This window comes from Camelus ferus, chromosome 27 (assembly GCF_009834535.1).
Source record: "Camelus ferus isolate YT-003-E chromosome 27, BCGSAC_Cfer_1.0, whole genome shotgun sequence".
Lineage (NCBI taxonomy): Eukaryota > Metazoa > Chordata > Mammalia > Artiodactyla > Camelidae > Camelus > Camelus ferus.
In genome coordinates, this window is record NC_045722.1 from 16,193,193 (window position 1) to 16,208,299 (window position 15,107).

The following is a 15,107-nucleotide window of genomic DNA, read 5'->3' on the forward strand; positions in this document are numbered from 1 at the left end:
GTGATTCAGGTTATGTTGTGTTAGGAACAGGGACAAATGGGTTCCATTTCCTGTTTTATTCCTGTACAAAAAGTGCTACTTCAGTAAAACATGTATTTTTCTTTTGAGTCAAAAACAGAATACGTACCCCTAAGGCGGGTATGTTGTAAAGCGATTATAAATTTTAAGTCCTCAGAAGTCCAGTAATACTCAGGTTCTGGTTGCTTGTGCTGTCCTTTAATAACTAAGAATAATTAGTTTTCAAAAAAAGCTGCATTTAATCACCCCTAAAGCTCATACATAGATGAAAAAAGGCATGTTTTCTTGTAAATCTGGAAGACCATTTTATTGTCCTTATCTCTGAAGATACATGAATTTATCACATAAGATCACATGAATTCATCACACAAAATAGTTACTTTTAAAATGTTTCTTTGTAAATAGGCCACATCATGAGGAGGAGAATAACTGGTCTGTCCTTCAGTCTGAAGTTTTCAGTGTTTTCTGCAAGTAGCATATGTTTTTTGTAAAGTCTCTGGTCTAATTATTAGTAAAAGATTACTGAAGGGACAAATGGAAGTGAAGACTGTTTCCTTTCCTACCTTGGCTTTGCTTTGATAGATGTGTATGAAAAAAATGTACTTTTTCTGCCTGCCTTCTGTTCAGGTTAGGGAAAGTTTCTCCTGAAGATGTGGAATATTTCAACTGCCAACAAGAGCTGGCTTCGGAGTTGAACAAACAGTATCAGATCGTAGAAAGAGTAATAGGTAAGTACGTGGAAACTCACTTAAGCAGGGTTTGAGCTCCAGGAATAAGGGAGCTTTTTCTTTTGGGAGTAATGTGTATTAAAAAATGAAATTTTGTGGGCGTATTTGATGAGAATAGACAGATACCTAGACCTACATTTATTCTGAAGGAAAAGCCAACAAGATTTACTGGTAAATTCGGATGTGGGGGCTGAGAAGGAGGTGGTGGGGATGATGCCAAGGGTTTTGACCTGAGCAAATAGGGTAATTAGAGGTACCATTTGCTGAAATGGAAAGATTAAGGGAAGAACTGATTTTTGGAGTGGAAATCAAGAGCCTAGTTTGATATTTGTAAGTGTGATATACTCCTCAGCCATCTAAATAGGATAGTACTGTGAAGGCTGTTGCATATATGAGCGTATGTGAGTGGAGTTTAGAGCTCTTAGTCTGGGCTGGAGATCTAAATTTGAGAATTTATCAGCATATAGATAGTATTTAAAGCCTAAGGTGTAATGAATCATCAGAAATGTACACATGGTGAGAGCATCCCAGCTTTTGGCAGGCAGGAAGAAGCCAGAGAGGAGAGTGAGAGGCAACAGCCAGTGAGATGGGAGGAGAGCCACTGGGGGCGTGGGGTGCCGGGAGCCAGGTGATTCCCACGCTCTGGGAGGAGAAGGGGCTGCGTCCTTTAATTTGGCAGGAGGCCTGGCACTGTGAGATGGATCCAAGAAGTGGTGGGGATACAGGCCTGATGGGGTGGCTTCAAGGGACAGTGAGAAGACAGAGAATACAAACAACTCTCCCTGGGGAGTTTTACTGTAGAGGGGGAACAGAGAAATGGAGTGATCGCTAGACAGGACCGTGAGAACAAGACTGCTTTTTCTTTTCTTTTTTTTAAGATGTGAGATAGTGGAGTATATTTGTAGTCTAAGCTGTAGGACCTAAAATGTCATGCTTTCCTTGTTTTGTCACTTATGGTGATAACTTACCTAATTTTCCATTTATTTAGCTGTGAAGACAAGCAAATCTACACTGGGTCAAACAGATTTTCCAGGTAAGCAAGAGATCTTGTTTATAAATGCTGTTTAGCATTTAAGAGCAGTTCATGTTTTGCAGAGTATTTACAGTTTTGTCACATAACATTTCATTGGTTACACATAAAACAGAATGTCACTCCTCTCCTTTAATTGACAGTTGCTGATCTATAAATTTTTATATATGAAATAGCTCACAGTCGGAAGCCGGCACCTTCCAACGAACCTGAATATCTATGCAAATGGATGGGACTGCCCTATTCAGAGTGCAGCTGGGAGGATGAAGCCTTGATTGGGAAGAAATTCCAGAGCTGTATTGACAGCTTTCATAGTCGAAACAACTCAAAAACCATCCCAACGAGAGAATGCAAGGTGTGGTGAATGCTGGCTTTTGCATTTTCAGGGGAAAGGTGGTTTGCTACAAAGGACTGGTCACATAGATCTTGGGAAGAGAAAATACTACAAAAGTACACGATAATTCCCGTTTTAAAGAGAAACCTTGACATCAAAGGAAAATAGTGAAAACAAAAGGAGAGGTTGGAGGGGGAGGGTATAGCTTAGTGGTAGAGCAAATGCTTCGCACGCACTAGGTCCTGGTTCAATCCCCAGTACTTCCATTAAAAAAAATAATAAGTAAAAATAAATAAAACTAATTACCCCTCAAAACAAAAAGGAGAGGATGAATTAAATAGTGGCTTTGCTGACTTCATTCTTACTATTTACAGAGTCAGATATACCTAATTAAGAGATATTGTGGAGAATACTTGAAAGAATTTAAGCACTTTAAAGAGAAGTGACTGGAAAGGGGAATGTCTCTGAATTCTAGATTAGAAACTAAATATACAGGCTCTTTTATTTGCTGGATGGGTTGTGCAGATCCTTTTCTTTCATTGGAATTCATTTTCTGTATAAAGTTTGTGTTTGGGTCCTCAATAATAAAAGTGTATGTGAGACATAGACTCTGTCTCTGAGAAGTTGACATTCAAATTCATGGCACCGGACCTCTAAGCAGAGTGTAACTGAAGGTCCGTGAGTGTTATAAAGAATATGTACAGAGCTAGAAGTCCCCGAGCCCCAGCGGTCATTGAAGGGGTTTTAAAACAAGAGGAAATTGCTGGTCCTTTAAGCGCCCTGGTCCTCGAAGAGTAGACTGGAAGTGGATAGACAGAAAAGGGGAGCCCAGGTTACTGCCCTCTTACGGAAGATACTAAGAGAAAGATGTTCTAGTGCAGTAGGAAGACTTCCAGACCTCAGGGTTGGAAGAGTGGGGAGGTGATCTTGGAGATTCAAAGTGTGTATGTCTTGAATACCTTGAAGGGTGTTTTGACTTTATCTTGTGGATATAGATCAGCCTACCCGCCTACCCACCTACCCTCCTGAGTAGGACAGCAGGCAGGGAACAGTATTTCACTTGGAGAGCTTCGTCTAACAGCAAGCACGTAGGAGACTCTATTATAGAGTAAGCAGTTATTAAAGCCAGAATGTCCTGCCAGGAAGATGTCCATGAAGGAAGAATTAGTGTGGAGACTAGGGAAGTAGCTGCAGGTGGGGAGGGTCGGAGGGGAGAAGCACTGTGGAGGAGACTTGGCGGAAGTGGACAGCCAGTGTTGGGTGGGTGCGCGTGAGGCGTCTGATTCCATTTCCTGCCAGGTGCTCCCAGAGGAGAGCTGAAACTGTCAGCAGTTCCCTTAGCAAACGCATTATTAGGAGGATACTTCTCAAAACGGGGCACTGATTCCACAGAGTGCTAATCTTCAGAGAAATGCTCCCTGGAAAAAAAAAAGACTGCTGTGGCCAAATGACTTTGGGAAGCATTCCTGAATGAATTTCTCCTGTGAGTTCACAGCATACACAAGCATGTTAGACTTTGAAAAGTTATGAGCAATGACGCTTATATAACTTTTTAATCCATTGTTTCCCAAACTGATTTGGCCACAGAATCCACATTTGCAAACCATAGAGACAGTGGCTTTACTAGACTCCAATTCTTCACACCTCTGGAGGTAAAAGCAGCTTCCTTTCCTTCAGAAAACCAAACTCATACAGTTAGGGGTTCAAGGTAGGTGGGCTGCATTTCAGAATTTGCAGATGCTGTTTTGGTAAGGTTCTGCTGCATTTAGCATATATCTGACCAGGGGCATTGTTTTGTGCTGTTTAGAATAAGATAACATTAAGATGAAAATAGGGGACTCACTGCCATGCAGTAGAGATGACATAGAGTAAGTGCTGTTTAATGATGTTCACAAACTTAGGTCAGAAAAGGAGCAATAACTAAAGAATATTTCAGAATGCAGGGACTCTGGGAATATAGACCACGATGCGAAGGCTCAGGTGGGTTGGGTGGGTTGGTGCCTCAGATGTGAAATTTAAATCTTTGTGCTTTTGTGTAGAGCATAGAAATCATGGCTAGCATTTTAACATAGGAACAGGAAGAAGGTTTTCTTCAGACCTGGACTTTTTTAAAATTGTGTTTTTCAGGCCCTGAAGCAGAGACCACGATTTGTGGCCTTAAAGAAGCAGCCAGCATATTTAGGAGGAGAGAATCTGGAGCTCCGTGATTATCAGCTAGAAGGTCTCAACTGGCTTGCTCACTCCTGGTGCAAGTAGGTAGAGAAATATGTTTGAAATTTTCTTCCCTGTTTCTGGCCTTTTTTATTGTTAGATGCGAAGAATTCCTTTCTGTTGTATGTTATAGAAACAAAAAGATTTGTGATTGGGAGCAGTTGCTTTTGGGAGTTTGTTTGTGTCATACCAGGTTAATGTGAAATAAAGAGTACTTTCTTACTGAGTTACTTGAGGGGAGGGGGCGGTAATTTGTCATAGCCAGAGACTTGTGTCATAATACGTTGTTCGTAAATATAAATAGCAAGACAATTTGCCGAAATCTTTGGTATGGAAGGAAGTTATTCTCAGATGAAAGAAGAAAATGTCTTTTTAAATTCAGTTTTCTTTCTAGGCCAGGGAAACCTTTAACTTAATTTCATATAGTGGTGCTGAAGAGTGTGTGATCTCCCCTGGCACTGTTGCCCCCCAGTTGCTGTACTGGCTGTTCCGTTTAGAGGAGAGTCTTTGACTGTTGAGCCTGTGAAATTATCCTTTACTTTTTATAACAAGATCACCGTAGTCTTGTGGGGAGGGGAGGAGATGAGACAGTGATAGCACTTGAGGTTTAAAGGTACTTTGAGGCTGTCCTCATAAATTTTATTCACCGAATTCAATTGAAAATTCAAGTATTCCCTAATTATTATGCCAGGACCCATGTAGGGCTTGAGAATTTAATAGTAAACCAAGACAAGACAGGACCTTCCTGTCCTCAGGGAGCATACAGTGTAAGAAGTACCTTTAACGTCTGTCTACAAGTTCCTTCTCTCATATGCGATCTCCTAATTTCTTCAGTGTTTTATGGTAAAGCAAGAATTCTTATCCCAGAATTAGACTACAACCTGAAAGTAAAAACGTAACATGCAAGCTGCTTTTCTCAATGCCGAAAAGATGGTTTTTATTTACAGAGACACATTTACAGTGACTGTTTCCCCGTTGAACCAGTTGATTCATCTGCTACTCTTTGTTCTGTAAAAGCTCATATAGTATTTAACACTCAGTTGTGAGAATCAGAGATCTTGAGGAGATTCAGCTTGTATGACTGAGAATGGAGGTCTGATGGAACTATTGTTCTAAACTGCTTGAAAACTAATTTTGTTTCAGAGAGTAGTGAGACCTGGCCTTTTTAAAGGACAGTTACGAAGCTCAGTGGAGCCTTAAGAAGTTGTGTCATCTAACTTTACTCACGTTACATTTGAGGGCTCCTTGGAGCCCCTGGCCAAAGCACACCGTGTTTCCTGTGCAGTCCTGAGCTAGCGTTTCCTACTTTAAACTAATTCAGAGTCAGCTGAAAAGGCTCCAAGCAGCTGCCAGGCCCTGGTCATGGGAACCTTGTATTAAGTAACGTGCTGTTTTGGTCTGATTCCATAAAACCAGGGAAATCAATCCAAACCTACTCTCGTGTGTATAAATGGGCAGTGGCAGTTTGCTAGGGAGAGGAAATGTTGGAGAAAATTGACCCCGTTTCCTCCCCAGTAGTGTGAAAAGGTGAGAGAAATATGAGGAAAATGACTCAGAAGAATCTCTTCTTAGTAGATTGTCTTGTTTTTCTAATCAAATTGTCTTTAATTTGAATTTTGCTTTTAGTTCTCTCTGGTTCACTGATTAAGCATATGCTATGTATGTATAAACCTTCCATGGCCTGATTTTCAAGAACTTTTTAATGTTTGTAACCTTACGTCCATACATGCATTCTTAATTTCCTGCCAAATGGGCTGTTTTCTATTTCCTGAATGTACTTTCCTAACTCTTGCTATTTCTTTAACTTTTAGTTAAATTTATTAATTAAATTTAAAAATTTTCCTTTTACCTGGACAGTCTTCCTATTCATGTCCTGTCGAAATCCAGCCCATCTCCTAGAGCAGTATTTCTCAAAGTGTGGTCCAGGGAATACACCTGTGTCACAGTATCCACAAGTGCTTGTAAAAATACAGATTCCCAAGCCCCTTCCCAGACACTGATTCGGCAGGTCTGGGGTGGGACTCAGACGTCCGATCTGCAGCCTACCCCTCTGTACACTAACGTGTTTAAAACGCGCTCTGTGCACCCTCAGCACGTGGGTCTGGGGAGTAGTGGACAGGGTTCACCAGCACTGGGGGTGGCCCCTGCTTTCGGTAGTGATGGATCCCAAGGTCATGTGCTCATGTACACCAGGATAACAAAACTGCCTGCTCTGTTTCAAGGGGTAGATGCACGAGAGCAAAATGCAAGATAAGAACGAAGTCTGAAGAGGCTCTTGCAGTAACCTAAACCTTGACTGTACTTAGATTACCTGTTATTCCGCTCTTGATAGCTTCAGCCTTCTTCTTACGTAGGAGACTTGATCGCAGTTGAGAGGAAGGACATCTGAGGCTCGCGGCCGACGTCTTGCTCGGTGACATCATGAGGCATTGATAGCACTGCTGTTTGTGCACATACTGTTTTGTGTTTTGTGTGTATGTGTGTGAGCTAATGATTTTTTTGTTTTTATTTTCTTCTTTCTGCAGAAGTAACAGTGTAATCCTTGCTGATGAAATGGGCCTAGGAAAGACCATCCAGACCATATCATTCCTCTCCTACCTGTTCCACCAACACCAGCTGTATGGCCCCTTTCTTATAGTCGTCCCTTTATCCACCCTCACCTCATGGCAGAGGGAGTTTGAAATCTGGGCACCAGAGATTAACGTAGTGGTTTACATAGGTGACCTGATGAGCAGAAATACGGTGTGTAAACAAAAAGAACTGGGATAGAATCTGTGTTATGAATGTATTTTGGAAATTGACCAATTATAGTTTTTAGTAAAATTATGATTCTGACACTGTGTTATGCCCCTGGCTTTGGGAGATTAATGTATCGCAGAAGTACAATTCAGATATTCTTTAAAACTTATGCTTATTATGTAAAGAAATGCAGCAGCAGTACATGAATGGGAATCTTAGCTGGGGTTGCAGTATTAAGTCTTTCTTCTCTGTCTTCTGTACTTCTAAGACCACTTTATAAAGGATTATAAGATAGAAATAATACCTTGTGGAATGTTCATATTACTTTCGCTGAGAAGAGAGTTATTACTGAAAATAATCGAGTTTTTAGTTTGTTTCCTATCCTTTTAAAATGGTGAGGTTGAGCAACTTACAGGAAAGGAATGAAAGGACAATGAGCCATTTCAGAGCCGCAGAGATGAGAATTATTTGTCTGATATCAAAGTTAACTTGAGCATCAGGAACTTAGAACACACGGACTTAAGTTTATCTTTGTTTAGCAAATCTTTTCTTGATAATGACTAACTTTTTAAAAAGTACTTGTTATGTGCCAGACCCTCTGGGTGCTTTATGTGTATATTACCTGTGATTCTCATGATAGTCTTCAATGTAAATGGTACTCTTTCCAACTGACTGGGGAAGAAATTAACTCAGAGAGTTTAACACTTGTCCCCAGGCCAGCTGGAATGTGGGCTTGGGACAAGGAAGTGTCTCGTCCCACACCTTTCCTTTTCCACCACTGTATGTGTGTTGGAGTAAAGTGTTTCTAAGAGATTGCTTATAATAAGAGCAAGCCATCAGGAATCCTCAAATCTTAGAGATGTTACAACCGTATATTATCATTGCTAATTCAGATTTATTTTTACTAAATATTTTCATTTAAATTGTCTAATCTAAACTCTGGTAGATTTCATTGCCCTAGTTTTGAGTTTTTAACTATATGGTAGTTCTTAGATTTGTTAATCCATTTGTTAACCATTAAAAATGAGAAAAAAAAAAACTTTCTAGATTATGCAAAATGGCTTCAAGCACTGAATTCAAGATGAGGACAAAGAAAGTGAACTTTGAAAAAAAACTGTGGAGTCAGGGACATTATCTTTTCTTTCCAGTATTCCTTTTCTTTGTTCTTTCTTCTCACTTGGTGATCACCTGCTCTCTTAGACCTGTTCTCCAGCTCCTAACTTCACAACCCACCTGTAGGAGCTTTGTCATAGGCCATTGTGCTTGCTATGTGTCCAGTTATGTACATTATACTTCAGTATGAAAGTGTTAGTTTTTGTGTTAGTTCACATTGACATTTTCATTCATATTAAATTATATTTTCATCCTGTAAGCCTCCCTCTCCTTTTTCTTGGGGGCCACATCTTTCCGTTATATGATTACTGAAATTTCTGGCCAAGCCAGAGACTGGAATTTGTTTTACTTCCTAACAAAAAAGTATGCCCTATCCAAAAAGTTCAGATTATATTTCCTAAAGAAAACTCTCATTCTGGGAGATCCCTAGATAAGTTCAAGTCACCAGGGTTTAATTACTGATGAAATGCATTTCTTTGATCAGATGTATCAGGGGTGGGGGGCATGGGGAGGTGACAATTTATTTATTTGAGAAGTTCTGATAATAAAGGTTTTGCTGTTCAGTAGATCTTTTACTTCTCTTACTGCTCTGTACTTCAGTTATTTAGATCAATTTAGAATGTATAAGGTATTCATTAAATTCTAATCAGTTTTATTTGACATATTTCTATTGCATCTGTCACAAGACTAGCTGGTGATACAGAAAGGTAAAGGTGGAAGTTGTATCTTAATTACCGTTTTCTTTTATAGATACGAGAATATGAATGGATTCACTCTCAGACCAAAAGGCTGAAGTTCAATGCACTTATAACAACATACGAGATCCTCTTAAAAGATAAGGTGTGTAGTTGGTAGCTAAAAGGCTGGATTTTGGAGTACAACTTGTCCAAATGGTGGGGTCTTTGCCTCCCACTTGCCATGTTATTTTTCTTTTCTTATTTAAAAGAACAAATGAGTAAAAAACAAAAACTATAAAGAATATTAAGTTTATAAATTAAAAAAAACAGAACCTTAACAGTTGAAGGGTCACCTAATCCAACTGAATTAAACAGGATGAAAGGGTATTGAGGCCAGTAACTTAGGAGATTCCAGTCAGTCATTGGAAACTGGTCTTGAGTGCCATCATATTGCTAAGCATTTCTGTAGAACAGATGTTGTGACTGGTCTCTGTGAGGGGGACAGAAAAATGAAGCTCTTTAAGTTATCTCCTTTGTACAGTTACTAAGAATGTATAAGTATAAACAGTTCCACTTGGTGGCTCTTGGTGTTTCTGTGCTTCAGGGTTGGGGTGGAGAGTAGGCGGAGAAGACTCTTCGTTAAGGAGAGACTGCAAAATCATGTGGTTTTTGTTTTTGTGTTGTTTTTGCCCAGCATACCAGTTCTTGCGTTTTTGCTTTGAGGCACGCAGCAATACCTGGCATAAGAGACCCCCCCTATACCTTTTGACAGTGACCTGCCCTTCTGCGTAGACACCAATTTGGCCACTAACAGAATAAACAGAAGAGTCCTGAGGGACTTTAAGTCAGTGAAGAATAAATGTTCCTATGTGTACCTTTGTGATGGTTTTTGTACAGAGATAATTAACACTTGCAAGTGCTTTTGGGTTCCCTTCTGACCTGGTGGCTCGTTCTGTTTTGTTTTTACTTTAGACTGTGCTGGGCAGTATTAACTGGGCCTTTCTGGGAGTGGATGAAGCCCATCGGTTGAAGAATGATGACTCTTTATTGTATAAAACTCTGATTGATTTCAAGTCCAACCATAGGCTCCTGATTACGGGGACCCCTCTTCAGAATTCCCTGAAAGAGCTCTGGTCCTTGCTGCACTTTATTATGCCGGAGAAGTAAGCTCCTTCCTATGTGTTTCAAAAGATGCTAGAATGTCTGAAATGCCAATGCTTCTGAACTTTTTTTTAGTAGACCTTAGGGAAAACAGATGGCATGGTTTGGGGAAAGCAAAGTATTGAACTGAGGCAGCAACGAAAGTAGTAAAATGTTTCATAGTAAATGATAGAAAGCTCAGAAACCAGACATAAGTAAAGGAGGAAAGCATACTGTCTACCAAATATTTGGATCATTTAATGCTTTGGGGGAAATAGCTGGTAAATAGGAAGCATCAGACCTCAGTGTTGTTATAAGGTAATCAGTATAATTGAAATGAAGTATACAAGGTACACAATCTGACAAGTGTTAAAGAATATCTTGAATTTAAACTGTTGATAACGAAAGCATGTCTTTACATGGAATGTCTTTATTGAAAATATTTTTGTGGGAGAAATGGTATATGGACCTTTCATAAAACTTATCCAGTGGTGTTCAGTGATACTTGAAATCTAAATTTGTTACCCTAATTAGGAATGCCCTCCTTACTCTGACTCATCTCTCACCGCTTTCTCCATCACTCGTTGTGGCCATTCTAGCCGTCTTTCTGTTCCTATAACATGTCAAGCCATTTTTATTCTTTTTGCCTGGGAAGTTTTTCCTCCCCCTTACCTTCATATGGCCACTTCTTAAATATTTTTGCCTCAGCTTATAATCCCACCACTTTTTAAGAGGTCTTCTCAGACTATTAAACCAAAAGTTGCCTATTAGACATGCTTATTATCCATACCCCATTTTATTTTCTGTACTGCACCTCTGTTTTCCATTTATTTCCTTGTTCATCCCATGTCATTAAATTATGCCAAAAGTAGCAGGGATCTTGTTTACTTTATTCATCTGCGGTCCACATTGCCTAGAATAGTACCTGGCACGCTGTGAACAGTTCAATTAAGAGTTGTCAAATTGACAGGTAAATGCTCCACAATGTTTTCTTTTTAATTTAGAAAAGACTTGAGTGCCTACTGTGTGCCATAAACTGAGCAAGGCATTTTGGATGGCTTAAGGAACAACTTATAAATGGTCCCTTTCCCCATGTGTTGTTTATTTATTTTTTTAAACAGCCTTTTGGGATGTAATTTACATACCATAAAATGCACATTTGTAAGTATACAAATCAACTTTTTTTTTAAACAAATTTATACAGTTGGGCAACCATCACCATAACCTACTTTTAGAGTATTTTCCTCACTGAAAAAGTTCCCTCTTGCCTGTTTGTAGTTAATCTCTGTTTCAATTTAGAGCCTTAGGCAATCGCCAGTCAGCTTTCATCTCCTGAGATTTATCTTTCTGGAAGTTTTATCTAAATGGAATCCTAGTTGAGCAGTCTTTTGTTTTTGGCTTCTTTTACTTAACATAATAATTTTGAGATTCACCCATGTTACAGAGTTTATCAGGAGTTATTCCTTATTATGCAGTGATGTTCCATTGTATGTGTGTCCAGTCACCAGTTGATAGAGTCTGAATTGCTTCGGTTTGGGGCTGTTGCGTCTTTGTGTGGACATATGAATAGATATTTAGGAGTAGAATTGCCTGGTTGTTTGGAAAGTATTTAAGCTCTTAAGAAACTACTGGCTGTTTTCCAAAGAGACCGTACCATTTGGCATTACACTTAGAAACAGAAATGTTTGCATTTTCTAGTTTCTGTGTGTCATCACCAGCACTTGGTATGTTGTCAGTCTTTCGGGGTCTAGCTGTTCTGGTGGGTGTGTAGTGGTATCTCATTATGGTTTTGACTTGCATATCTTTAATGACTAGTTACGTTGAACATCTTTTCATGTGTTCATTAGCCTTTTCTATATCTTTGCTGGAATGTGTGTTATTTCTTTTTAAAATATTTGTAGGATTCACCAGTGTTTCCCTATGAGTCTTAGCTTCTCTTTGTGAGAAAATTTTTAATGACTAATTCATTTTCTAGTTATAGGTCTATTCAGGTTTTCTATTTCATCTTGACTTAATTTTGTTAACTTGTGTCTTTTTAAGAATTTGTGTATTTCATCTAAGTTGCCTTATTTGTTGGCATACAGCTGTAGTGTTTCCTTATAATCTTTTTAACTTTTGAAGGATCAATAGTGACTACATTTTTTGATTATGGTAATTTATGTCTTGTCTCTTTGTCATTTTAGATAAAGGTTTAACAATTTTGAGGATGTTTTCAAAGAAACCAACTTCTGATGTTACCGGTTTTTTCCTGTTTTTAAATTTTATTTATTTCTACTCTCATTTTTTTTATTACTCCCTTCCTTTGCTTTTCATTTATTTTTCTTGTTTTCTGTTTTCTTAAGATGGAGGCTTGAGATTATTGATTTAAGTCTTTTTCTTCCTTTTCCCACTATGGGTATTTAAAGGCATAGGTTCCCCCTCTGCACTGCTTTAGCTGCATCCCATAAATGTTGATCTCTTACGTTTTTATTTTCATTCAGTTTCACCTATTTTCCAATTTATCTTGTGATTTCTTCTTTCATGCAGTTTTTTTTCCCCCAGAAGCTTGTTTCATTTCCAGATATTTAGATATTTTCCAAATGATTTGTGATTAACTTTGTCTTAGAGAATATGCTTTAAATAAATTGTTACTTGTTATATGGTCTAGTATATTTTCTGTCTTGGAGAATTTTCCATGTGTACTTGAAAAGAATAATGTTTATTCTGCTTTTGTTAGGTAGAGTTCTGTAAGTGTCCATTGAGTTAACTTGGTTGATAGTCTTGTTCCAGCCTTCTGTATCTTTGCTGACTTCGTGTCCAGTTGTTCTATCAGTAACTGAGGGTGAAGGACTTCAGTGTTTAACTCTACTTGTTGAATGATCTGCTTCTTTCACTTCTGTCAGTTTTGAGGCTCTATTGTTAGGTGCATGCACACATGACCTTGTTATCACATGCAGTGTCCCTCTTTAGTTCTGTTTCTTGTTCCTTAGGTCTGTTGAGCTCCGCATCTCTGTTCTGGTGATTGTTCACATGGTATACTGCTTTCCCATATCTGAGCTTTTTGATGCACTTGTATGTTTAGCCTCAGATTGTGGTAAGAATATGCTGTCTTAGAGAGATCATGAAACCCCATGTCACACAGTCAATAAGTGGATGGGCTGAGATCAGTTTCTGGTCTTCTGTGACCAAGGTCAATGTCTTTTGAACTTCTCCTCTTGGAGAGACATGTTAAGGTCAGAAGTTGGTTAAACAGGGAGATATGTAAAGTAACGACGTTCTAGGCTGTGATGTGGTATCATTTTAAGCTCACCACTCCGACCATATTTTTTTTTCAATATATGGTGTTGTGAATTGACAGTTATCTGCTGCGGGAAATAGCAAACTTTTTCTTAAAGGACCTGGTGGTAAACTTTTTCATCTTGTAGGCATTATGGTTTCTGTCACAGCTGCTCACCTGCTGTGCAGATAGAAGGCAGCCGTAGGCAGTTTAGAAACAATTGAGTGTGTATATAAAGAAACCATGCTCTCACAGTAACTCCTTTAATATGTAAGAGTACATATTAAATTACATATTAAATGTAAGAGTACACTAGGTGGGTGAAAATATTTGTTGCCTAAAATGGTAAGGGAAGTAAATCTTGTAAATAAAATATTAGTTTTTAGACTAGTATAATTTTAATTAATTACAGTGTGTTAAGTAAATGAAAACATTCTCTTGAAATTATCTCCCCGCTTTACAGAAAATGGCCTGACAGGTCGTGATCGTCCCTCACTTGCAGTTGCTTCATACATTTAGTGTGAGGAGCCACTGAGATGGCTCACTTCACACTGTTCCTTTTAGTCCTGTTACCAGTGTTAATTCCTCATTTTATGTTATGTCCTTAGAGTATTTTCATAGCAGCGTGGCAAAATACACTTTACCTTAGATTTTTCAAGCTGTAAGATTCAATGATGTTTTTCGATCTTCACCCCAAAAGATCATTTTGTCCACTTCTCTGATCATGGTTGTTTCAGGCATGACCAGGTGTCACGAAGGCGGATGCTGACCCACCTGGCAGTACCTAACGCAGCACTTGGCCATCCATGAGTTCAGAAATGGCAGCAGACTCTTGACATCCTTGTACCCAGTAGCAGTGCTGGCATTTGCTGTCTTTGAATTTTCTGTCTTATCAGAGAGCACGTGCTTGAGTCTTAAATAGTTCTAGGTAATGCTGAGTCACTGAGTTGAGTGTTGTGAGACTTGAGTCGCCCGCAGAGCAGGGCCACCTGATGTCAGAGAGCAGATCCTGCACACACAACTAAGCTAGTTCTTACAGGCACTTTGTTGGCTATTTGGTGGTGAGACACAAAGCATATTTTTCGAAGCTTCATGAAATAAATTTTTCATTTTTTTTTTTTTTTGGAAAGAAGTTGATCATAATGTCCCATTATGAATTTCTGCCATACAGCCTTTATTAAACTAAAGATGGTTGAATTAAGATTTAAACATGAGAAACTTTTATCTGTAGAGTTCAGGTAGAATTATTACGGGTGATACGTTTTTAAATTCATTAATAAATTTTGTGTCCCCAAGTTCTGTCAGTATTAAATTTTTATCGCACATTTTGTTCTTCTTGTCTGGGGGCTGTAGTCTTACCGTCATTGTAATCCATTAACTTTTTAATCTATGAGCAGTGAAGATGACTGGTGGGAATCATATAACTAACTTTCACCTTTGAGAGCAGTGACAGCTCTAATATCGCCACTAATTATTCTTTTCCCTCTGAATTTTATTTTCCCAATCAGTTGGTGCTTATTAAAAGATAGTTTATGATTTAATTTTTTTGCATAACACGTTATCACAATAACTCACATTTTCTTACGTACTAATTGTATGATACACGGAAATATTTTGTGAACTGTGGATCCAGTCTCAGAATTGGAAACCTGCCATTATCCATTGTGTTTCCCCTTAGCTTTTTGTTTTCCCTTCTCTTGTGTTCAAGAGCTAGTGACTGATAATTTATTTTTCCTTATAGAGAAGATTCATTTTTTTTTAACAGATTTTTTTTTCTACTTAGTTCCTTTTAAAAGAAATTTTAATTGGAAAAATGCTTCTTTTTTTCTGTGTAGTTAAGTAATGCTACATGTACTATTTC

General features: G+C 38.6%; 1 protein-coding gene across 1 annotated transcript in view; it reads left to right on the plus strand.

Moving 5' to 3' along the window:
• Positions 1-15,107, plus strand: part of CHD2 (chromodomain helicase DNA binding protein 2) — a 109,634-nt gene that overhangs the window by 50,436 nt on the left and 44,091 nt on the right. Inside the window, 7 exon segments of the mRNA XM_032468981.1 lie at positions 646-746; positions 1,735-1,779; positions 1,953-2,131; positions 4,238-4,362; positions 6,847-7,063; positions 8,924-9,013; positions 9,823-10,013. Of these exon segments, the coding sequence (XP_032324872.1) occupies positions 646-746; positions 1,735-1,779; positions 1,953-2,131; positions 4,238-4,362; positions 6,847-7,063; positions 8,924-9,013; positions 9,823-10,013 (948 nt within the window).